This window comes from Lycorma delicatula, chromosome 3, assembly GCF_047948215.1.
Source record: "Lycorma delicatula isolate Av1 chromosome 3, ASM4794821v1, whole genome shotgun sequence".
Taxonomy (NCBI): domain Eukaryota; kingdom Metazoa; phylum Arthropoda; class Insecta; order Hemiptera; family Fulgoridae; genus Lycorma; species Lycorma delicatula.
In genome coordinates, this window is record NC_134457.1 from 208,995,316 (window position 1) to 209,021,760 (window position 26,445).

Genomic DNA, 26,445 nt, shown 5'->3' on the forward strand with positions numbered 1-26,445 from the left:
CATTTGAAAAACCTTTTTATTTTTTTCATTACCCATTTTTAGATTGTTGTAACTAATGACAAGTGTAATATAAATTAACCAGAAATTATTCTGAAAATCACTCTATTTTTAGTAAAAATTTCAAGAAAATTAGTTGGAAAATTTGAGATAAAAGTAATTCACATTTCTACGTTTCAGGCAGGTCGTGCTTAAGATAGTTATTTAACGGTTTATTCGTTCATTTTCTTATTTTTAGCATGAAACATAAGCTCTTTTTTCTTTTGTATTTTTTACAAACCGTTTTTTATATTGAATGCGGTCGTTGTATGATATTTTAAATAAAAGTAAAGAGTTCATAACATAAATTTTGTAGAAAAATAAAACTATTTCAAAAATTAAAAATAATACTTTTACATCTTTTTAAATTTCGGCTTTTAGAACTTGGCGCTAATGTAAATGCGGGCAAATTGTTAGTAATCATTTATGTTTCCATTTAGTAATTTTTTTTCTTATTTTGAGATAGCATCAACAATTAACAATTACGACAGAGCTGATGTAATACGTTTTCCAGACTAACCAAAGTCTAACACCTTTGGTGTAATGAGCAAGGAGACGCCTACTAGCTAAACCATCTAGAAAATTGAAATAATATTTAATCATTATAGCGTTCCTGAAACTATAATTACTTATATTTGAAATTTCAACCGGGCATCTGATACTTTCATTGTCAAAAATTATTTTTTTATATTTTACATTTATTTGTAAAAAGCTTCATATGAATAGAATTAAAACGTATTTAATTTCAGTAATATTAGTCACACTTAACCTGATATTATACATTAGAATAATATTATTAGTATAGAAGAGAGTAATTGGTTTGCTTGGCACTTCTCCCGCCACCACCCCATTCGGTCGCCCTAAAGCATAAGACCGAATGTCTGTGCCACAAACGGCAACAAAGCCTCGAACAATTTAGCAACCAGTATCCTAAATAGCTCCTAGAGCTTACCTAACAGCATGAGCAGACTAAGCGCGGTGCCATACACCACCGGCTTACGTGTCCCAAACGCTCACTTGTCATATGTTTACTAAAATGGGTAGGCGCACCCCGTCAACTACTAAAAATATATATGACATCCATTAATAAAAATTTATTTTGTCTAAAAAGAAATTTACTACTACCCCTAGATCGCTGAATGCCAGCAAGTACCTGTCCACCATATTAAATCGCTTGGAGCCTTAATTTGCTAGTGGTCAGCCATATATATCTATAAGTTAGCTTCACACAGCAGTACGGTAGGAGTGTTTTCCTTACAGAAGTTTGAAATTAGTTATAGGAGAATAGTTAAATCTTCGTTGCATTTAAAAGATTTTGTATTTAAATATCTTATTGAATCACCTGTATTCCATCGCATGGCATTTAAACAATATCGTTTTGAAAGCATATATGAATAAACGACGTCTTCGGTTTACGATATAAAAAGGTTTAGGTTAATCTAGTTAAGAAATATTTTGCGGAATTTATTTTACAGTAATTAATTCAGTAAATAGAAGATATATATATAAGACAAGTGTCTTTTTACCTTATATTTAAGATTGACTCATAAAGAGATAGTTCTGATCTCTTCTAAAATTTATTAAAAAAAATTATTTATTTTTGAAATTGAAATATTTTATTATTTACCCCAGATGTTTATTTGACTACTTATTTATCTGCTCAATAGAGGTTTATAAATAATTATAATATAATAATTTAATGTAAAGAAAAAATAAAATTTTATCAAAGAGGAACGGCGCAAGAAAAATAATTCAGTTCATAACCTTCATCTTCAGTCATTAGAAATCACTTCTCAAAGTAAAAAAAAAAAAAAAATCCACCTGTATTATGACTACTTGAGGCGTCAGTAAGACTTACTTTCTTTGAGAGTAGTAGTGTTAATTATAAAGGTAGACTTTGTGGTAGTGTGAAGGTATCACACGTACAGCTAAACATCAGAATTTCGATGGGTTTTGGGTGCTAACGTAGGGAAAATATATACGGTTCGATAAAAAGCAACAATGGGAGACCACTAAAACCTCAATTTTCTTAATTAATCCAGGAATAGGATTTTTGTTATTCTAAAAAGTTATGTACCATTACCGGAAGCAGTTTCTGTTCCATATCAGATAAGCATAATGTTTAACTCTAACTATTAAGTTATAAAAGATAGTTGTTTCTAAAAATTTGTTTTACTTATTTTTAACTATACTGAAAAAAAAATCGTGAATATCTTTTTTATTATCATTATTATATTTCTTTATTTTTATATATTATACTACTAGAAATATAAAGCATAACAAATTTAACGCTAAGCCAATTCATGTTGAATCAAATTTTATTGTTACGGTTTTAAAAATTTACATGGACGCAAAATAATAAATTAAGTCTCACATGATTAATAAATCAAGTAACATAAGAAAATCTAATTACAGTAGTTTCCAGAAAATATTATGCTAAAGTTGTTAAATGACAATAAGTTTTCTAAAATTACGTAATTTACAAGAAAACGGTAGCAAATTTTCAAAACCCGAACACAACTTTATACGATTCATTGCTACAAGTAGTAGTACTTTACTAAAGAAAGTTGCAGTGAAGCTCTTTTGTTTATAACATAAGTTGTGAAATGCAGTGCAATAAATTTTACGATATAACAATAATGTTTTCGTTCTATGTATTTTTTTTACTCTTTATCAAATGTAATTTTTTATACTGTAGTGATATAAAAGTTCAAAGTCTCTGACTATAAAAAACTGTTATAAACCTTTTGAAATAGATAGGACAGTAATGCAATAAAAAAAAATAAAAACTTTCTGTAAAAGTTTCAAGTACTGGCTTAAAGCGATTTTTACTTCCTTGTACGAAGTAAAGGAAGTATTGTGATCGCGAAAAATTTCAGTTTTCAGATTTCAACGGAAATATACATTTTGACCATCTCTGAATCCATTTTGACTATATTCGGCGTGACGTTTGTACGTACCAGAAACGTCACGTCACATGCACAAACGTCTAGTTTAATTTCTGCTTAATTTTATGTACATTAAAATTACGTAATCAAAAACGATTAGCCGTAGGATGTTGAAATTTTGGATTTAGGACTGTTGTAACATCTATTTGTGTACCTCCCCTATTGATTGCAATCGACTGGATCAAAAGTGTCCAAAATAAAAAAAAGTTTGGATTTTGTACCTTTTCTTAACTGCAGTAGTAACCTATAATTGAGAGCTATTCAACGATATATTCTAAGTGGTACTTATTTTCATTGGTTCCAGAGTTATAAGCAAAAGAAATTTTAATTAATGAAATATTTGGATCTTACATGGGAAGGCACATCGGTTCGAATCAAACTTCATCTCTTTTTTTTTTACCTTTTTTTAAATTAAATATATTGATTTATTAATAATTATTAACCAGTGATTGTACAAAAATACAATAAATAATAATAATAATTATAATAAAAATATGAAAAAAGTAAGAAGATATTAGTGAAAGAAAATTTTATGTACGTTTAAAAATGTATGTAATTTAATAGGCATTATTATTACATATGTGTATATGTAATAGATTTGGTGAAACATTTTATTATTTAATACAAATTGAAAATTATAATTCAGGATCGTATTTTTTTGGACTTTCTATTTTAATTTCTGTTTAATTTTATGTACATTAAAATTAATCACAGAGTGACTGAAAAATAGACCCTCACAAGAACAACATAGACACTTAGGCATACATGTCCGATCTTTTGTAAATTGCAAAAAATTCTTATCTTTTACTTCATTACTCTTCTGATATTTTCAGTCGGAGTCGATAATCATTTCTTTGTTTGTTTTTTGTTGCCAATCTCTTTGGTTTGATGTAATTCTTCTGATCTTAATTTATGTACATGCTTTCAAAATTTCTTTGTGTTTATATTCATCATCCTCTCTTAATCTTTTTATTCTTTCCTTGGTATTAAAGTTTTTTCCTCTTTATATTTATCATCTTCTCGAAATTTTTTTATTCTTCCCTTGTTCTTAACATTTTCTTCCTCTTAATATTCATCTTCTCGTCGTTTTTGTTTGAGATATATTTCTTCATATTATCTTTCTTTTTTCTGTATGATTGTTTCTTTCGCATTTTTGATTATTCATCAAATATTCAATAATAAAAACTGAATATTTTACACCGTAAGGTAGAAATTACCATCTGTAACCAGTATACAGCGAGTTCACTAAACGGAATAATTTAATTATTATTCATTTTTATTTATACGACACCTGAAACTTTCGTTAAAAAATCTGAAAATTTTGTTAATCAGCAATTCACGAAGATAAGAATAATAGTGATCTAGTAATACGAATAATAAGGAACTTTTACTTTATCTTAATATTTCATGTAAAATTGTTGAATTAATAATTGTATAAATATTTGATGTTAATAAAAACTAATATTTCAGCAATTGTGTAACTGTCCACCTTATTAAAGAATTGGAGGATCGCATCTGATTTTCAAATAAAATAAGTTTAAATGAATTGCAGCAAAAAATGTGTAAATGTAATTTAACAGAGGTACAAGGAAATGTAAAAAAATCTGATGTAGACACCAATTCAATAGTAGTGTAAGTAGGGATAAACTTAACGAGTTAAATTATTAAAAAATATATCGGTTAAAGTACTATTCATATATCTCTCTAGACACATCAATACAAACGAGATGTCTTGTATAAATAAAAAATAAAACAAAACACAGAAAACCTAAAATTAGTAATAAATTAAATTTAAATAAATCTGCAGAAAAATTCTTTATTATACAAAATTCCTAAAAGCAATAATAAAAAAAGAAAAACTAAAAGTATCTGCCCCTCATGCTAAACCGCAGCGTTTGTAGGCGCCTAAAAGGAGTAAAAATTCGCATTAGAAATTCTATAGCTAAGTTTAAAAATAAAACAATTTCCTTGTCATATATTTCATGGAGATGAAATAAGGAGTGCGATAGTTTCCCGTTGATTCTTTCATATAATGTAATGATCAATTCAATCGTATTTGATTGTGGAAATTTAGCTGGCGCTAAAAATAAATTTATTGCATTTGTAATTTCGTAATCCTTTTTTCAATGTATACTGACTGATATTTTCACTGTACACAACTATTTTATGTTTTTTTATACATTTTTTCAATTTTTTTTTATCTAAGCAGTCTGAGGAGAAAACAATAAAAAATAAATCTATTAAAACTAGCGTTTAATAATGTACTATAAAAGGCTATATGTAGTAAGAGAACGCTCTGAGACAAATGTTACACTTACAGATGAAGTACAACGTAAATAGTGAAGAATCATCTAAAGCTGAAACGTAGACTAAAAATGTTGGGTGCCAGGATTGAGTCGCTTTAGAGAAGAGAAGAGATCGTATCTAACTGAATTTTGGCGAAGAAAACTCCCACTCTATTACACCTCTCCAACCTCTCCTTATTCCTATCTAAAAAAATATCAGCAACGATTTTAAGATGGAAAATTTTGTGAAAAATCATTACATTTATGTTGCTCAGTTGAAATCTTACTGCAAAAATTCCTGAAGATTAGAATATGCATTTGAATCTAACATTTTCATCTGTACTCTGCGTGCGTTAATGAAAAAAGAAACTCATTTACATTAAATTTCCTTTAAAATTTTTAGTGCTTTTTTTATCAATACATAGATGGCAGCATTAGAAATGGTTTGGTAAGAATCTCGAAGTGGGAATTTCTTTCGGTTACTATTAATTTCAAAATAGTTGGATTAGAAGGTTGAATTGAACCTTGATTATATTCGTCTATGCGAAAATATACCGGTATGCTAGAATAAATGGGAATTTTCTACGTTCTGAAATTTCTCATATTATATTTTTTTATTTTATGTGATAAGTGTAAAATGTTTTTGAACGTTGTTCACTCACGTTCGTATACATATGGCCGATTGTGCAAATAATTAAATTACAAATTTTAATTAATAAAAAGTAATTTTTACACGTTTTTGCAAAGCTAAATTTTAAGAAAATAATTATATAAATTTCGATTGTTTTATCTAAAACTCAGCATTAAAATTAAAATTTTCACAGTTTTTCTACCCCGATTATTAATTTATTTTTATAGTTTTAGGTATAGTTAATTTGGTAATGCGGGAATATGTCGAAAATAAAAGTTATTGAGGAAGAAAAAGGCTGGACTATATATAGTAGATAATTAAGGATGCAGGATGAAGTAAATGCGTTGAGGTTAAGAGATCAGAGCAGAACAGAAAGGACTACCATTAAACTAGTCAAGTGACTGATAGCTACAGAAAAAACCTACCGAACGATAGTAAGTTATCTCCTTTTGTCTCTGCTCTTAAGTACATCCTACAAATTGCCACACTATGTGAATGTATTTTATCACTATATATTTTATTATCACTATTTATTTTTAACACAAAAAGCAAAAATAATCATTACTTGTAAGAATAAAATCGAGATTTTGTAGTCAAAATTACAATTAAATTGACAGAATACTTATAATGACGGAGCTTAAATTAAGACCTTTAATTTTTTTTTGTTTAGTTTATTAAAATATACTAAATAATTAATTACAATTAATTAATTAAAAAGTTAATAATATTTTACGATACATTTTTTTTAATAACATCTAAATGATATTGATATATTGCTAAAAGAGTATTTTGTTCAGTAATATGTTATTACGCAGTATATGAAGTAAACCAATTCCGATGAGATTGGTCTACCGTATTTCATATCGCATATTTGAAATAACGCTTAAATTTTTTCCCAATCACGAAAAAGTTTTCTAATAATACCGAACTTAATCTCGCTTTACTATAGTCTATATTTTTGTACAGTACAAACAATAATACGTATACATAAATGAAAGATAATCTTTCATACGTTTCACTACTAATCATTAAAAAGGATTAGATGCACAGCTTAATAAATGAAACAAACAATAGATAACAGTATCGATTTTCAGTCGTACGCTAAAGGCAGGTTCCTTCAAGAGGAACGAACACAAATCGACAAAACGGTGACAATTGACCTTACTAACCTTGATAATTATATTTGAGTAATCAACTTACACAAACAATCTCATACGTCTAGTATAGACCGCAGCTTTAACAACTATTACTGTGTACGCTCTCAGGAACATGCTTGTTTTGTAGTAATGGATTAAGCTTACTACTGATGCTTCTCAGTACTGATGTAAGCGATATGTGTATTTAACAATACATTTCTCTAATTAAAATTTTTTAATTAAATTAAACTTATACGTACGTACTTGTCTCTTTCATCTAACAAAACATTATTGAAATGGAAATTTAACTAACATGCTCGGATTTAAGCTAACGTAGAAAAATATGTAGAAAAGAAGTAAAGGTTAACTCATTATTAAACTTCTTTTCAGTCTAAAATATAATTTATAAATAGAAACAACATAATAAAAAACCCTTGTATGTATTTTTTTTTAAACAGAATTGCGTAAAAGACTAGAAAAAATATAAATATGGTTAAATTTTTCAAATCAAAATATGTTTTTCATAACAGCTGTGACACTCTTATTGAACTGACGTAATTATTTTTATACAATGACGACCAGTTGTTATGATTTTAATATCTTATAATATTCATAATTTATGTTTTAAATTACAAAACGATTTTTCTTCTGAGGATGGTAGAATGATCGAAAGCGCTAGAGATATAATATCGATTTTTGGAAAGGTTGTTTTTTATTTTATTTTTATATTATAAATAAATATGGCTGTAAATATAAAATTTATTAAATAAAACCACGAAAAGTCATCGCTTACAATCCGGGTTGATTTTTTTTTTTTTTAACCTCGGGGACCACCTTTAGGTATTATTTCAGAGGATGAGATCAATGACACTTTTTGTAGCATGTGTAACTGCCATGTTTAACCGGGATTCGAACTCGGGACCTCCGGATGAAAGGCTGAGACGCTACCACTCGCGCTACGGAGGCGGGGGTTGAATTAGTTGTAACCAAATAAAATAAAAAAGTTAATAAAAACTATTGTTATTTTTAAAAAAAACAAATTCATAAGTGATATAAAATACGAGGTCAATAAAATATTAAAAATAAATATTTTTAAATATAAAATAAATAAATACACTAATAAGGAAATTATAAATGCCGAAGGATAAATATAGCTCCCTATCAAGCAGAAAATTAAAACCAATCTTGCACAAAATAAAAAAATTTTTAAAATTTAGTCTTTTTCTAAAAATAAAATATCTATTACGTCAAATAAATCACTGAAGATACTGCCAACCTGTAGTCAGCTTCGCCGTAAAGGTAATATGACGTACCCATTCAATTAATTAGGATGCAATGAACCGTTACGCTAGAGGCGAAACCGAGTACATTTGAGCACCACCGCATGACATGAGTAATCGATATGTTAACGTTTACTGTTTGTTCAACAGATACACCAAATTACCCTAAAGATATACGAAACCTGTTTAATGTTATTTCTTCTTAATCTAATAAAACGTTCTGTAAATGAATTAATACTTTTTCTTCTTTAAAAAGTTGAAATTTAAAGAGGAAATGAAAAAGTATTATTTTATATTTTTTGGTACAGTTTTTTAAAAATATAATTTATTTAAACTTTTAAGAATTATTTTTATTTAAAATATTGGAATGTTTTCAAAAATGTTGCTATGTATGAAAAAAACACACTCTCAAAAAGCTGACAAAACCATAATAAAAGTAACACTCACCAATCACAACAACAAATCACACTAAACCAGTCACAAAAGCTCTAAGCCAAGAAAACTAAATCTTGATAACAATAAAGTGAGGATAAATGATGTAAGATTTCGCCACTGAAATGAGGTAATACATTTTGAAATGCAGAAATAATTATAAAAATTTTACCTTAAGATTATCAACCGGTATTCGAGAATGTTCACGCGAAATTACTTAGAATGTTATATAACGATATCAGGTTGTATATTATTACGTAGTTACAATCCAACACCGAGCAACGACCGATTTGAAAAAATTTCAAATATAGTCGTAATTTTACATTTCAATGATTCTTTATGTAACCACTTTTGAAAAAAACTGGTTAAAAAGTAAGTAATCAAAAGAACATTTTCTAAAAACTAAAGGAAAAATAATCGAAAACAGTCCATTTGGTGATGATTATGAGTAGAAAATACATAAATAAATACTAATAAATAGCTTTTCTTTTTCCTGTTTAGCCTCTGGTAACTACCGTTTAGATAATTCTTCAGAGGATGAATGAGGATGATATGTATGAGTGTAAATTAAGTGTAGTCTTGTACATTCTCAGTTCGACCATTCATGAGATGTATGGTTAATTGAAACCCAACCACCAAAGAACACCGGTATCCACGATCTAGTATTCAAGTCCATGTAAAAATAGCTGGCTTTACTAGGACTTGAACGCTGTAACTCTTGACTTCCAAATCAGCTGATTTGGGAAGACGCGTTAACCACCAGACCAACCCGGTGGGTTACTAATAAATAGCTAATACATAAATACCAAACGAAGTGAGAACTTCCTCTGTTTAAATCAATTAAAAAAGAAGTAGCTAAAATGTGTCATGTCCAGTTTGAAAAATAGTAACGTGCGGTGGGAGTGCGATTTTGCAAAAAGTTTTTTTAAAAATATTATTTTTTAATTAATAAATGCGCATAAGAAAAATAAGACAATTAGTCGAAATCTCTGAGCAAATCACTGAGGGTGACTTTGCTCTACAGCCTTACTCCCTTGACCAAAAAAGTTGAAAATTTAATGGCATCAATTTTCCAGATATAAAAGTAATCTGACCAAGTTTCGTCAAAATCGTTCCATAATTCTGGAGATATTAGGTGATTTAGAGTGCGACACCGAATACATACTTGTAAATACCAACATTAACATCCAGAAAATTTCTATCCGGTTTTTTGGGTGCCTTAGATGTCAAAACGTCAAGATCCGGTGAAACCCGCATATGCACAAATTGGAACGATTACAATACTTTTCCTTCTTCAGCTATAGTTATGCTATAGCGCTAGATTGAAAGTAAAAATAACTTTAAGTTGTAATTTTTATATTTCCATTCTTTTAAAGACTTTTTCCTTCAAGTTTTAATATTTCGTTTAAGCATATAAAATGTTAATTTGTTATATCTTATATTTTGTGAAATGAGAAGGGGGTTCATGCTACGTACGATAGTAAAGAGACATCAAGTTGTTCTTATTTAGCTACTGCAACAACTCAAAAGTCCAAGTTGATTTCCTGAGACAATTCAACAGAAAATTACTAGAATAAACTTGATAATTATTACCGCAAAATTATTACCGCAAACTGAAATTGTTTTACTTAATTGTTGTTATTTCTTGTTATTTATTTTCTCAAAACAATTTCTTACATCTTAAGTTCAGCAATTGCTGTGGAGTATTTCTGTACAATGACATATTTCACACAGAAGTTTATCTTTCGTGAATAAATAACTGTAGTATTTGTTCACTACGGAATTCTGATTAATAAAAAAAAGAAAAACCATTGAAAACTGTATTGTTACACTGATTTATGTAGTGCATGCAACAGTTTCTTATAAATCTGAAACAATAATAAGTGATTATAATTCCATTTTTATAGGGCTATTTTTGAAGTAAAAACTGTTTATGAAATATAAAAGATTTTAAAAAACTTCAAATCAGCCCCCAAGAATATTAGTTAAACCTTCTCAGCCAAGGGGTAGGCAATATATATTTTCCTTTTGAATAAAATAACACTGTACCAGTTTTAGTACGAGAGTTTTCAAAATAGCTTTACAAAATACTGAAGCTAGTACGTTATTTTACGACCGGAACAAGCTGTATGTAGTAATCGTGTTTTTATGAGCAGAAAATAAAACCTCTAAAATTCATGAAAAATTACTGCAAAAATTTAGAGCAGAATTTTATAGTTATCAGGATATCGTAACAATGAAATATTCAATGGTCATCCGTATTTGATAAGCCACTTGTTGAAAGAGTGATCTCATCAAAAACGAGAAACCACGTTCACCGTGTCAATGATTTCATTTATTACAAATATCTCATTTCCAATCGTTTAGTGGCATTCGTGATGCCACTGAACAATTGGAAATTTTTATAGGCAACGTTTATCAGATAGGAAACTAAATTAAAATTTAACAAAATTTCAATCTCTAACATGACATTGCACACCTGCTTATCAAAAAACCACTACCTATAAATTATGAAAATATGAATCCGTCGTACAGTCTTAATTTTGCCTTAATTTTATTTATTTAGGAAGGTAAAGATTTTGTAGATGAAGAAAATAATTAAGCTGTTGAAGCTTCTTTAGAGAAATAGTTTAATTAATGTTTGAAAAAGTAAATGTTTATCCAATTCCCTTAATTATATAGTACGTTCGGAAAGTCGCTGTTCAGTATGCTTTAGAATTGTGTGATGCATTCTGTTCTTTCGGCTTAAGTTTGTTTGCTCTATGGGTTCGTTATAAGAGCAACATATCGGACTTGCCATCGCATATAGAGCTATAAGAAAAGAACTGAAACTTTTCTCCTACAAATTATATGTATTCAAGAATTAAAATCTATAGATCATGCCAAAAGACTAAATTATTGTCAATGGTATAACGTTTTATTTACCAAAATTCCGTAGATGTCTGGGAGAGTATATTAATTCATAAAATACACGATTGTAGTCGACAACTAGCCTCCATGAATTACACGAAAAATCTTTACACGAAGCAAAAGTTGGAGTCTGGGTCGATTTGAGTAGAATGCACATTGTCAGTCCAATCTATTTTACAGTTAATAGTGATTGTTGTTTGCTGTTTTATTAAACTTCATTAGTTAGTTTACAGAAATGGAAATCAATTACGGTTAGTGCCAACAATTTGGTACCACAGCGCACACAGCTAGCAGGTCAAGGACTTTTTTACGAAATGTCTTTGTTGAACGAATCATTTCGAGGAATTTTGGCCTGTACGATCACCCAATCTGACTCCCCCAGATTACTTCCTATGGGAAACAACGAAACAACCAGTGTATCGCAACAGACCACGCACGATAATTGAATTAAAAACCGCAATAACAGCATACGTACGAGACATTCAAGTAAATCAGCTGGTTAAAGTATTTGAAAACAAATCGAAACTTGTGCGGTGTTGAATTGTTGGAAGAGATCATTTTCAAAACCTTTATAAACTATTCCAGTTATTGTAATATTCGTTTCTACAAAATAATGAAATAAAAATACAAAGTTTTCATTAAGAAAGTTTCATTTCACTTCCAGAATTCCGGTTCACAGCAACTTTCTGAACGCATTATATAAAAATGTAAAAAGCGATGTAGATTTAATTTCCTCCATTTAATTTTGTTTAGTAATAAATAAATACTGTATATCTCACTCTAAGGTTCCTTTTTAAATATTCCTTGAATTACAATTTGTGAAGAGTGTTTTAACTAAAATTATACGACTTTAGTTTTCCTTTTCTATGTAATATTAAGACGGCAATTATGAAGCGATCCACGACCTTCAAAATTCCTTCGTCATATCCAATATCGCTAATCCATTTAACCACTGCTTGAAAGCATCTATTAAACTATCATTAGTCGCAAATCGCACTTTTTTAGAAGTAGGTCGGTCGTTGTTAAATCTAGACGTTACTGTAAGTGACTGGTCCCATTTGAATTTTCTGATCAAAGCTGCTAAATGTGAAGGCATGTTATTATGCAATTATAAGGAAGTTCCTTTGTCAACAGACTTCGTCACCGATTTTAATTACCACGGAAACATTATGTAATTACACAAGTTATATGATACATTATATACTACCTTATGCAACTAGACTAGGCACTAGGCAAGTTTTGAGATGTTTCATAGTACGCTTGTATAATAGTCCCTACTGTGAAGCACAACGTAATTCTTTGTACCCTAAAGCCTAAAAAACGTATCCCTACATACTTCACAGTCAACATCAAGTCGACTGTTTTATTCGTTTCAAAATATTAAAGTCGTCCGGAAATTATTGTAGTAAGTAGATAAGTTGTAGACTACAGTAATCATTATCAACAAAACTTGGATCCTGCAGATAAAATAAGTTCTACAAGAAAATTTAATTCAAGATATCATTACTTTCAAGACAACCCTCTGAAAAAATTCAGTAAAATCAGTTCAGTAACTTTAAGAAACAAGAATAATGTTATTTTACTGTAAGAGTAGTTCAATAAAGTAATGATAATATCTTTGAGAATAAAGAGTAAAAAAACGTTACTTCCAAAATTAAACTTTCCTTTCAGTTTGATTAAATAGAAGTAGAACTATGTAAAAACTCATATTCAACGTGTTTGGTCTATAAAAATCCATAAACTCTATAAATGATCAATAAATATGACGAATATTATAACTATTTTTCCCCTCTCCACCGAATCGGATTCTACAGTGAAGCATAACACAATCTGGGGGAGTGTCCTTTTACTCTAATAAGCCGGCTGGATCTTAAATATTAATGCCTGCCTCTAACTCACAGATTAGGGTTACTAGGCCCGACTATGTCGTCCTGTTCCCCCATCCTAGGAGCCGGGACTCGATCTTTATGCCTTGTTTGCCTCAATCGAGAACACCCAAAGGAGCATTCTCGCCGGGTCTTTTCTACAAGAGGACGAGAGAGTCCCCGAGCCTCATCACTGCTATCCATCTGTGCATGCACAAACGAATAGCAGCTCAGCAGGGAGGTGTCCCTCATCCCCTCGTTGCCCTAGCAACCCTATCCTGTTGAAGGACCCGTGTAATAAAATCAGATATAGCACGGAATTGTACCTCATTCGCCAAGATACGGCCCACGATACTCTCCACCGTAAGTGACGCAGTAATCAACTCACATTGCAAGCGCTCCTTGTCCCAGGTCCGACAGGCAAACACAACATTCTCCAGAGTGTCGAGCTTCCCGCAGGATAAACAAATGGGGTCATCAGCCCGCTGTCGTGCATTCAAATATACCCGGAAAACGACGTGGCCAGACAGGAACTCGTCTATTATAACTATTGTTTTTCAATAATATAACTTAACAATCGATTATATCTATATAACTCAAATAAACCTATACAAGTATTCTATAAAGCTTTATCTGAAATAGTTTCTGGTAAACATAATATGACATATAAAAATTATTTTCTGAATATCATTTGTTTTCTGTGTAAAAAATTATTAAGTAAATTATTTTAATTAATCGTGAACAATAATGATAATAATTATTATTTTTATTACCATGGTCTTACTTTAAAATATCGATATTTGCTCGTAAATACTATACAAACGATTGGAAAGAACTGGAATTTTAATACCGAAAATTGTAATGTTAAAGGATTTCTTTTATCATATTTAACAGGTTAAATTTTTTAGGCAAATCTGAACCAATTAAATAAAAGTATTTTATTATTTCAAACAATTAAATTATACTGTGAAAATGTTTAGAAATTAATCAATTCTATAAATATAACTCTATAAATTTTATAATAGAATTTGAATATCAAATTATTTTTAAAACTATTTGAAATAAGTATTATTATAAATCTTAAATACATGGATATGAGTAAGAAACGAATGTTAAACCTTTAAAAGAAAAGATAAACAAAAGTTAATTACGCGTGTTAAGGAATTTAAATTTTAAAGGTGATGAAACAAAAAAATTACGAAGAATCCATTTTATTACGTCTTTCAGTAGTAGTTTATAAAGTATGTTTAAACAATCTAAAATTCTGTGAAAGATGAATACATACTGAAACAGCTGATATATCGTTACGATAATTATAATGGTTCTATGATAATTTAAAGAAATTGTAAAAAAGATTAAATTAATGAATAATTATGTCTCAAATAATAATAATAATAATTAATAATAATAATAATTATGAATAATAATAATAATTATGTTATTGTATTGTCACAAATCTATAGTATACTTTAAATATTTAAAATAAATTACCGCTAGATTTAGAGTAACAAAAATTTTTATATAATGGAATCGAAGTTAAGTTAGTTAAAAATCATATATAAGATTTACGGATTAGATGATTGTGTTTAATGAAATTAGGATTGTTTATTACAAAGGCAATATGCGTACATTGAGAGGGTAAGTAATTATGGGACGTATTATAGAGTAAGGGTAAATAATTATAGAGTTAGTTTAAATATGTAAGTTTCTTTATTTTGAGTGACAAGATGTTAATTATAATATATAATGTTAATGCATTATTTCGCAGTAAGTTAGAGTAATAAGGTAGTTAATACAATTTTGTTTTTTATAATTTTCCGATGGGCGGTTTCAGTACGGCGGCCATCTTAAAAAGAAAGGATCGTTATTTGGAGTCTCAATAAAGAAGAAAATTTTTTGTACCGGATTATGAATTTAACAACACTCTTTTGGTATTTAGGTAAGTTCAGTTAAGAACAGGATGGAAAAACGGTTGCAGAGGAAATAAAAGTTTTCATTATAAATGAGTGAAACTTTCTGCTGGTTTTTTTTGTTTAGAAACAGTACAGTAGCTTCATGTAAGTTTAAAATACAGTCTTGGCTGAAATTGAACTTATCTGAACATCTGTTCTGTAGTAGGACAATGCAAGGTAACTAAATTTTTTTGTAATAAAATACCGGAGTTTACCAACTATTTTACATTCGTAGATTGTTATTTTTGAATATCTGTTACTGTACTGGATTATTTAAACAGTAATATTTTTTTGTCTTCATTCCTGTTTATTCACGCTGATAAAATCTTTAATAATAACCAAGAAATTCAAGTGTAATTAAATACAGACTAGATTATAGAATATTTTAAATAGTAATTACAGTCAATAATTATTCAAACAAAATAATTTTTGTGAAAGAACATTTTTAGTACATGCTAATAATGATAAAAATGATAAATGATTAACACTTACTATGAATATCTTTAGTTCCATGTGGATATAGGGCGAGATTCCAGTCAAATCCCCCGAAAGTAAAATAGGTTGTTTCAAGCTTTGTACCTTGCTGCGGTTTGGACGCATGGGGATGACGGGTAGGCAGAGCATGACCAAACAATGATTGTGGTACTCGGAATTCTGTATCAAAAACAGTCCTTACATGGCCCATACTAAGTTCAAGCTGAAATTCACCATTTGGATCTGTGAAGTTGCGTCCATATAAATCATTAACAGGGATGTAGTTACGGTTTCCTTGCGCTGGACATTCTGTCGTGAATTTCACCTGTAATAAAAAAAACATATGTATATATAATTTATTTATTTACCTCCCAACACTAATACAAAGTAACAGTATACAGCTATACAAAATATAACATTACATTTCTAGAAAATACAATATATTTTAAACTACATTTTAATATAAAATTAAAGATTGAATAAAATAAAAAAAAAATAAAAAACAAAACTGTATGTTTTTTTTCTCCTGTATAACCATTCCTCCTAGAAGGAGGAAGGATGGTAATGCACTAGCAGAGCTACTCGATAAAATACCTATAATGTAGTTAGCAAGATATCTTTCCAATTAAATCAAGAGAAAAGTGATCAAAAAGAAATACGGAGTAAAAGATACAAATAGTACAAAAATATTATAATTGAAATAATATTTTCATATTGAACTGAAATATTACAACTTATAAATTATAAAAATTAAAAAAAAAAAAATAATAATAATAATAATGCACATAAGATAGTTCAGACCGAAAAACGTTCAATTATTACATTCTTTAAATGTAATAATGTAATGCTGTATTAATTTATTACAAAAAATGTAATACTATAAATATTATAATAAAATATTTTAATACAAATTGAAATATTTTATTTGACATAATCGATTACATAATGTAATAAAAAATTAATAAACTAAACTGAAGTAAAAAAAAAATAATAAATATGTTTTAAAAATCTCCGGGTCCACCGTTACGCATTGCTTCAAAGGATTAAATGAATGATTCACATGTACCGTGTGTGAAAATGCCATACCCAACCAGGATTCGAACACGGGACCTCCCGATTAAAGGCCGAGACGCTACCACTCGCGCCACGGAGCCCGGCATATGTTTTACTTTAATGAAATACCATTTAACTTAGAGAAAATAAATATAAATAAATAAATAAATATATATATATATATATATATATATATTTATTTATTAATATATAACACAAACCTACTACTACTTCTTTTTCTGTTTAACCTCCGTAACCACAAAAGATATTACTTCAGAGGATGAATGAGGATGATATATATGAATATAAATGAAGTGTAGTCTTGTACAGTCTCAGATCGACCTGTAACGGAAAAAGAAGAAGAAGATATTCCAGAGTCTGATGAACGATTTAAATCATAGGAAACCTTGAAGATGATTAGATAAAGTGTAGGATTTGTTGGGATGGAGAAGAATTTTTTTGGAGGTCATGCACTTTATAGCTTGCTGCGTATAAATTTTGTAAATATCTTTCATTTAATATTCTTTCTTTTAATTTTAAGCAAGGGTTTCACCCATGGATTTTTCTATGAAAATAATTATTCATCTTCCCTTATTTCTAATTGGACGCATTCTAACAAAATTTACATTAAAATTAATTCCAGTGAAATTTTCAATAAAGCAAATGTTTCAAAAGGTATTTTTTCAGAAAAAGTAACATAGTTTTTGACAATTTTTTTAGTGTCCCATATATTTCTGCGTATTATAACTTGAAACACCATGAATCTCTAAATGATACATCATAAGATGTGCATTATAGCTGCGGAGGGCGTGCCTAGGCAGGTTGCCTGGTGGGCGACGTCTCGAAATTGGATTGTTAGGTGACCAAAATTGATTATCTTTTGTGTAAAAATATTTTTTTAAATTAGAAATTTAACTCTAGAAATTGATATTAATGAATCGGGATTTTCCGCTAGTGATCGGTACATTCCGGTGCCTACTTTTCGGTTAGAGTTCATTATTACTTCCTTGTACGAAGTAAAGGAAGTATTATGATCGCGAAAAATTTCAGTTTTCAGATTTTAATGGAAATATCCATTTTAACCATCCCTGAATCCATTTTGACTAGTTTTGGCGTGACGTCTGTACGTACGAATATATCTCGCATAACTCAAAAACGATTAGCCGTAGGATGTTGAAATTTTGGATTTAGGACTGTTGTAACATCTAGTTGTACACCTCCCTTTTTGATTACAATCCAAAAAGTGTCCAAAAAAGCCCAAAATCCAAAAAAATTAATTTAAATATATTGATTTATTAATAATTATTAACCTCTGATTGTAAAAAAAATTCTATGTTGATAATACGATAGTTTTACGAATTCACAATAATAATTAAAAAAAAAAATGAAATAATACCAGAAGTTATTAATGAAATAAAATTTTATGTACTTTTCATTAAAAAAAAAATTGCGTATATGTAATTTAATAGGCATACAAGGAAGTCATGTAGTGCCCACATCGGATTTTTTAATGAAGAAAAACAAACACATAAATAATAAAATATATTATTAATATACATTTCACATATATATCGAAGTATATGTGATATATCGATATATAATAACAAGTATACAGCTGACTACCACGAGAGATGTACTAACTAATCGGGTTTTTCTAAGCTAAGCTAAGAGGGACGGATACACACACAGTCAGACACAAATACAAATGCCCTTTAGTAGGGAGGATATCTGTACACTTTTTTTGAGTAAAAATTAATACTTACACTATATTCAAGAATTTTTCACTTTGAAACAACACAAATGTTTTATAAATCTGAGTTATAGGTAGCTGTTTGATAGTTTAATATTTAATTCTATAGTTAAATAAAATATTTTTTATAATTATTCGTTATTATAAAAAAAAAAAAACGGCAATCGATTAAAGAATCCAAAAATAATCTGCAGAAAAAAGCTGTTAATTTAAACTTTACAGATTCAGTTCAATTTTAATAAAAAGACCTATCAACTGTACTGCAAATCTTAGATTATTTTATGAGTACTCTTAAATCTCACTTGAAAATTTTTATATGACTATTTCGTTAATAAAATATCAGAGTGGTTAAAAATGAATTATACACATTGATAGCTTATTTTTCAAGCGTTTAGACGATTACTTACATAATTATATAGAAGAATCCTTTAAGTTTTTATTTATAAATGTTCAATGTATGCGACGTTTGTAACACACAGATATCAACACGATAGTCCAGTTCATTCCAAACACATGCAAGCATATGTCGGTCAAAGGTAGCAACAGCATTTGTGATGTGTTGTTTTAAGTCGTCGATGTGAACAAGAAGGGGGTACAAAAACTTTGTCTTTTATTGTATTTTACATAATCCCATAAAAAGTAGTCGCAAGGAGTTAAGTCTGGAGTACTTGTTGGCCAGCGCTTATACACATGTTTTTCTCACTTGCACGGCTGATGCATCATCTCTGAAGGTGTTCATCCAGATAATTTCCGACCTGTAAGAGGCAGGGAGGCGAGCTCCATCTTGTACAAAAACGAAGTAGTCACTGTCTTTCTCGAGTTGAGGCATTAGCCATTCGCTTAACATGTCCAGATAGATTACTTCAGTTATTGTCGCTTCATGAAAAAAGAACGGCCCGTACACATTTTCACGAGATACAGTGCAAAACACGTACACTTTAGCGGAATCTCGTATATGTTGTAAAATTTCTCTTGGGTTTTCTATAACCCGTATTCTTACATTATGTTTATTAATTTCTTCCCTAAAGTGAAACGGACATTTATCACCGAAAATTAGAGGATGAAAAAAGCCATCGTTATTTTCACCACATTTCTGCAACTCCACGCAAAAATTTACGTAAGAATTTATCGTCGAAATTTAAACTTTGTAATAACTTTAATTTATAAGGCTTCATTTTCAAACGTTTCTACATAGTCGGTTGAAGAATTTGCAATTCTAAACTCGTTAATCTAGTCTATTTGCCTGGGCTACGTCGATACACATCACGAACATGATCGATTTGTTCTTTTGAAACAGAAGGACTTCCAGCATTTTTATTTTTACACAGACACTCTGTATTTTGAAACTGTTTATTCCAGTAATAGAGGGATTTTCTTGTTGGTGGTTATTTACCATATTTTGTTCTGAAACGTCGCTACACGACATAAGCCGTTGTTTTGGCTAATTCGAACTCAAAAAAAGCCTTTTCTACTAGTAGTAGCCATCTTATCAGACTAGTAACATGATACATCAATCAGTGATCTAGCAGCAAAAGAGATATACCAACATTCTTTAAAAAATTCCCTGTAAAACCATATCATTTACTGTATTCACAAACACTAGTTTAATTTTTTTATAAGCTATCGAAAGTGTATATTTTATTTGTAATCACCCTAATATTGTATCACAACAGATTACCACCAATAGCATTGTTTGTTTAATTTCAATTGTAAATTTATCGAGACTAATATTTAAAAATTCACTGTTAGTGAATTTTTAAGAATAAGACAGTGCTCTTATTTATATATATATATATATATATCTGTTTTATAAAATTTAAAAAAGATTTATTTTATAAAATTTTGTAACGATTATTTTATATCCTTAAAAATCACCCCTACAAATTTTTTTTTTAGTTTACCGTTTACAAAAAAAAAGGTATACCACTATTATTTTATATAATAATTTAATAAAAAATGATAGCTTAAAGTAATAATCTGTATACCTACGGCTTTACAATTTTCACGATATTAGCAGGTTGAATTAAATATGATATATTTGTTAAAGCACAAATAAAACTGACGCTGAAGTAATGACGTAGGTCTAATCAGGCATTGTTATTGATCTCGCTGGCTGTATATTTTAGTATTTTATTCAAATAATTATCCTCATTAATGTTACCAGACCGCGCTTTCCAAATGAATTAAATGAACTGTCCACCGAGATAGTTCTTTTTGTTATGTGGTATTATGTCACTTCCAGAAAAATAACAGGTCAACAAAAAAAAATATATATGTAATTTGGAACTGAGACAAAAGTAGTGAATTAGAACGTATTTTGTATACTGAATCTTAAAATGAATTCAGTTTTTCTTTATTATCCTTATATTTTTAGTTATGACCCTTTAAAATATTGACAAACTTCTTAGATAATAAAATACAAAAATAATAATAATAATTACAATTGAAATTCCTACCTTTATTTTGCATTTACATTTATCTTAATTTCTATTTTCTTATTTTTCTTTTACGTTCGGTGAAGTTTTCTCTTTTTGTCATCCAGCACTAGTCACTCATCATAGATTCATCCCATCTGCCTTGATAACGTTGTTCCAACTGCAATATATCTTGATGGAACCTTTCACCTTGTTCGTCACTGATGTAACCAAAGTTTAAAGGGAAAAAGTCCAAATGAGAATGTTAAAACTGAATTTTCAATGACTTTCTGCAGCCTAAAGTTTTGCAATTCACCAAGAGTTCATTGATAAACTAATCATGGTTTTCTGCTTTTTTGTTTCCAAGAAAAAAATTAACGACATATTTGAATGAATTCAATGTTGCTAGTTCTTTAGCGTTCAGTTTGATGTCAAATATATTTTCACAAATTTTCTTATTTGTGGACCGATGAATATTCCCTCTTTTAATTTGGCAACACTTAATTGTAAAAATACCTCAGCTAAATATTTAAAGCCGTCTCCATCTTTAATTAATGCTTTTACAAAATTCTTCATCAGGCCTGGTTTTATGTATAGCGGTGGTAAAATAATACGATCTGCTTCGATAAGGGGAATGTTGACAACATTTTCTTTTCCTGGGGTAAACTGATTTTTTTTTGGCCAGTCTTTCTCAATTCCGTAGTGTTTATCTGTAGCCCGACTATCTCACAAACGCAAAAACACATATATTTTGTAAAGCCACTCTGGGGACCGAGAAGAAACCCTACTGCTTTCTGGTCAACAATGATTTGCCATAAGTATTCATCATATTAATAGCTTTTAAAAGTTTTGACATACTTTCATATGTATCTTTCATTCCTACATTACAATCCTGTAGGGGAAGACACCCCCCCCCCACACACACCGGTGTAGTCACCGGTATCACTACATTGTGACGTTACCGGTGACGACACCACCCCCTCCGTTCCGTGCCCTGAGGGGCTTTACCAGAGGTCGTGTCTTGATCTTCTAATGATTACATCTCACAGTCATCAACCAGGCCTCAGTCGGGATGCCACTGATGTAAATGCCTCGGCAGACATTTACATCGGTAAATAATTACAAACTAGATTTCACCTTCAAGTAGCCCTCCAACGGACATCTTCATTCTCACTATCTTTTACTTATTTGTATTTATTACGATTTTTTGCTAATTTATAAATTTATTACAGTACAAAACAGAAAAACCATGGTTTTTGAACAGTTGTTTAAAAAAAGTTAAGTTTAAAAGACGTTAATATGAAGTTTAAATTTGGTACTTTAATGAATTATAAACGAAATTATGAATGAATTATAAATTGAAAAGTTGTGAGTCGCATAACATTATAAAAACTTCAAGTTAGTAATGCAAGTACTCAAAATTACAAAATAAATTGTAGTTTGGAGAATAGTAAATTAAATAAAAAATTTATAAAAAAATTTTTTAAAAACCACTCATATTAAATGCACTAAAAAGTAGAAAATAAAAAAATATGTAAAAAACATTTTTAAAACACCACTTTTAAATTAAACGCGCCAAAAAATAAAAAATAATTTTAGGATGGTATATCAGAATGGATTTGATAACAAGCTTTGATGATGATATGTAAGATTATGTGAGAGTCATAGCTACAAATTAATAAAAGTTTAATTTAAGAGAAGTGTTTTATTATTTTTTTTTACATATTTTTTATTTTTTGGTGCATTTTGTATGAGTGGTTTTTAAAAAAAAAATATTTTTTATTTTCTACTTTTTAGTCTTCATACGTTTATGCTTAACAGCTGCGCTAGCGCACAGATTTGACCGTATTTAGCGAAAGATTGGATCGATACCTTTTACGGTAAGTGAGAGCAATCAGAACATAGGACTAAACGATTTAATTTCCGGAGTAAAAGTAATAATAAGTTCAAAGTAATAAACAAGGTCGGGTATATCAAACGTGTACGAATTGCGTTAAACAGTTTACGCTTGACCTGGTGATACATACGCTTTTTGAATCGTGAAAATCGAACGAGCGATTGCCGAGATTGTGAGAAGGGGGTGTGATGGGGTGCCACCTCATCACACCCCCTTCCAAATTTCCGAACGCCACCCCGGGGACACTTGAAAATATTATCTATCCGACGAGTACTAATGGGAGCACATGGAGTTTCTTTATGTGGGGTCGAAAAAATTTTTCAGAGCGCTAGGACCGACCGTTTTCGAAATATTTGTGATTTTCACCCAAAAATTCGGATCCGGTGAAAAAGTACTAAATTTTCCCAATGCTTCAGTCGCTACTGTACAGAATTTCTAATAGCAACTGTATACCCTAATATATATCTCACTTATTTATAAAAATAATAGCGTGTTATCATTTAGCTCCAGTCGTTTGTTATAGTAGGTAGTGGTAAAATGATGTATTTCAAACATGTGCGAATTTTAGATCCAAACTTACCGAAACAGACTAGATTATCTTTCACTAAGAAAATATGCATGTAAACGAGGTTGCATAAGTTCAAGGGGCATTTTTTCACTTAGCAACTTAAGGGGCATCTTAGCCACTTAAAAAGGTTGCTAAAATGAGTTGTCATCAGGAGCAAACCTGTATGCAAAATTTCAGAGCGGATAAGGGGAAGTGCTTCAAAATTCGACTCAAAGGTTCCGTACCATGAATCTTACATACGTAGTCCAAGAGCGAGTTAATATAAGAGAGGTAATAAAAAGATAGTATATTCTACAAACTTGGAAGTTCAGGTTTAATCACATTCTCGGATTATATATTTCTATTAACCGTTCTGTCAAGTAAGTTTCACATCATTATTGTATTACTAAGTTATAATTATTCTTTTGCTGATTTTAATTAATTTTTTACTTCTGTTTTCTATAATATTATACAAAGATTGTTATTTCTAGATTAAATATAGTTAAAAGAAGAGACATACTTATAGGCCACATATTTAGGCATCCTGGATTAGTCGCTTTAATATTGGAGGGACAGGGAGAAGGAAAAAATTGTGTAGGCAGGCAACATTTGGAATATATAAAACAAATTGTTAGGGATGTAGAATGTAGGGGGTATACTGAAATGAAACGACTAGCACTAGATAGGGAATCTTGGAGAGCTGCATCAAACCAGTCAAATGACTGAAGACAAAAAAAAAAAAAAAAATAAAAAGAGAACTTATTTTATGGTACGCAACTTTTATAATATAGAATATTATTGTTTAATTTTTTATTAAACAAAGAAATGAATAATTTCAAGGCTAAGTTTTAATAATATACCTAATAATATTTGTTTGACACGCAAACTTGTAGTTTTGTGAATGGCTATTAAAGTATATTTAACTGGAAAAAAACTTTCTCTTCAAGTTTAAAACTTGAGTGTAAATTGATTGTTCAAATCTAAACAATTAAACCGACAATAATAACTGATTTTACACGCAAAATCAAAGATAAAAATGAAAAATAAGTTAATGAACAAATAAAATCTTGAATGACATATCGCAATTTAAACAAAGTAACAGAGATCCTATAAAAGTATAGGAAACCAATGGATTAGTTAATATATGAATGCACTGAATTTGTTATTTTAATAACATTTTTTATCACGATTCGAAATAATTAATTTAAAAAATTTGTGTATGTATATCTGAAAAATTATAAATGGATTAAGTGTTATTCTCTACGAAAGAAAACTTTAGTAAGTAGTATCAGCGATTGAAAAAGAGTTATAAAATAGTAGTAATGCCAAAAAAAAAAACGCAATCAGCAATCATATTTCATTACCGTAAAAAATAAAATTGTATATAATTAAAAAAATAAAAATAGATAGTGTATTGTAATTACCGACTATATGAGTGTACTTGAGAGCTTGAGCTGCAGACGATCTGAATCCATCGTTCAAATAATTTATGATACGCTCTCAAGAGTAAATAAGATTGTGGTATTGGTATGAGTCTCTGTCCAATGCGGCATCCTCGGGAACGAACGTGCTGATGAGGCTGCAAGAGAGCGACAATAAATGGCCTCCGTGTAGAATTAACATGTGAGAACGACGTTTACAGCGGAGTAAGTTCTGGCTGCTAAGTCCTCCCACGGCCTTATATCGGGAGAATTTCCTCGAACGGAAAGAAACAAACAGAAGAGACCAAGTCATCCTAACTCGGCTGAGGATTGGACACACATTTATTTGGCTCTCCTCAGCAGAACTGTGAGGCGTAAAATGATTCGTACACCACTTGCTCATAGATTGCCCAATCTTCGGATCTATCCGACAAAAATTAGACCTGGGTTCAGATGTGAAGTGTTTACTAAGGCGGAAGGAATGCGGTTTCTCTCTGATAGTGGGATGAAGAACGAATTTGCTTAGTTTGTGTTTATTGTTTCTTGTTTTTGGTATTTTTTATTTATGATCCTGTTGTTACGTTCATGGTGTTTTGTTTAAGCACTTGTTTATGTTCATGGTGTTCATTTTTTTACGATCACAAAACTATGTGATCATACACTATGTGATAGCGTATGATCACTATAGTTATGATCAATATGTGATCATTTAAGTCGCTAATAACTATAATTGTTGATGCAAATATAAATAAAAGTAAAAAAAAAAAATGTATGTTTTTATTTTTACTATCAAAGAAAGAAAAGTGTTTATTTTTTAGTAAATTTCAGGAAAATTTAAATTTAAATATTTTCAAAATAACAATTATTTACTAAGTAAATTTAAAGTTTTACATATTTATTTACAGTTTTAAAATCTTCCCAACTAAATTAAAGAATTTTTCAGGCGCAAAGAATGTTTTTTTAAGATGTGATAATTTCTGGTATTTTACATTAAAGTTGATGTCGCTGAAAGCTTTAGAACATATAATTTACCACTGATCTTCTTCCTTTACATAAATTTTCTATCTAATAAGTAATTTTCCGCACGGTATTCAGATTTAATATGACGTATTTATAATATCATAAACAGCTATATTATCAAGCAGTCCTTACCATTTTTTTTCTTAGAATTTTCTTTAGAAATTTTTCTTAAGCGACTACACCGGGTTCTACATTTTTGCAGTCTACTTACTTTCTTATTTATTTCTTTACATTTTTACACTTCTTATCTTTTATAATATTAATTATTATTCTTAAAAAAAATATTTTTTTATATAATTTTTTGTGACAACAATTTTTTCATACAGGGTTCATTTTTTGAAAAGAAGGCAGCCAAGAAAAATTTCTTCCCTTCCGTTTTCAAACACCAATTTAT

At 29.5% G+C, this 26,445-nt stretch overlaps 1 protein-coding gene across 1 annotated transcript in view; it reads right to left on the reverse strand.

Moving 5' to 3' along the window:
- Window positions 1-26,445, reverse strand: part of LOC142321080 (uncharacterized) — a 258,131-nt gene that overhangs the window by 222,636 nt on the left and 9,050 nt on the right. The window contains exon 2 of the mRNA XM_075359078.1: window positions 15,968-16,274. Within this exon, the coding sequence (XP_075215193.1) occupies window positions 15,968-16,274 (307 nt within the window). The remainder of the gene's footprint in view (window positions 1-15,967; window positions 16,275-26,445) is intronic.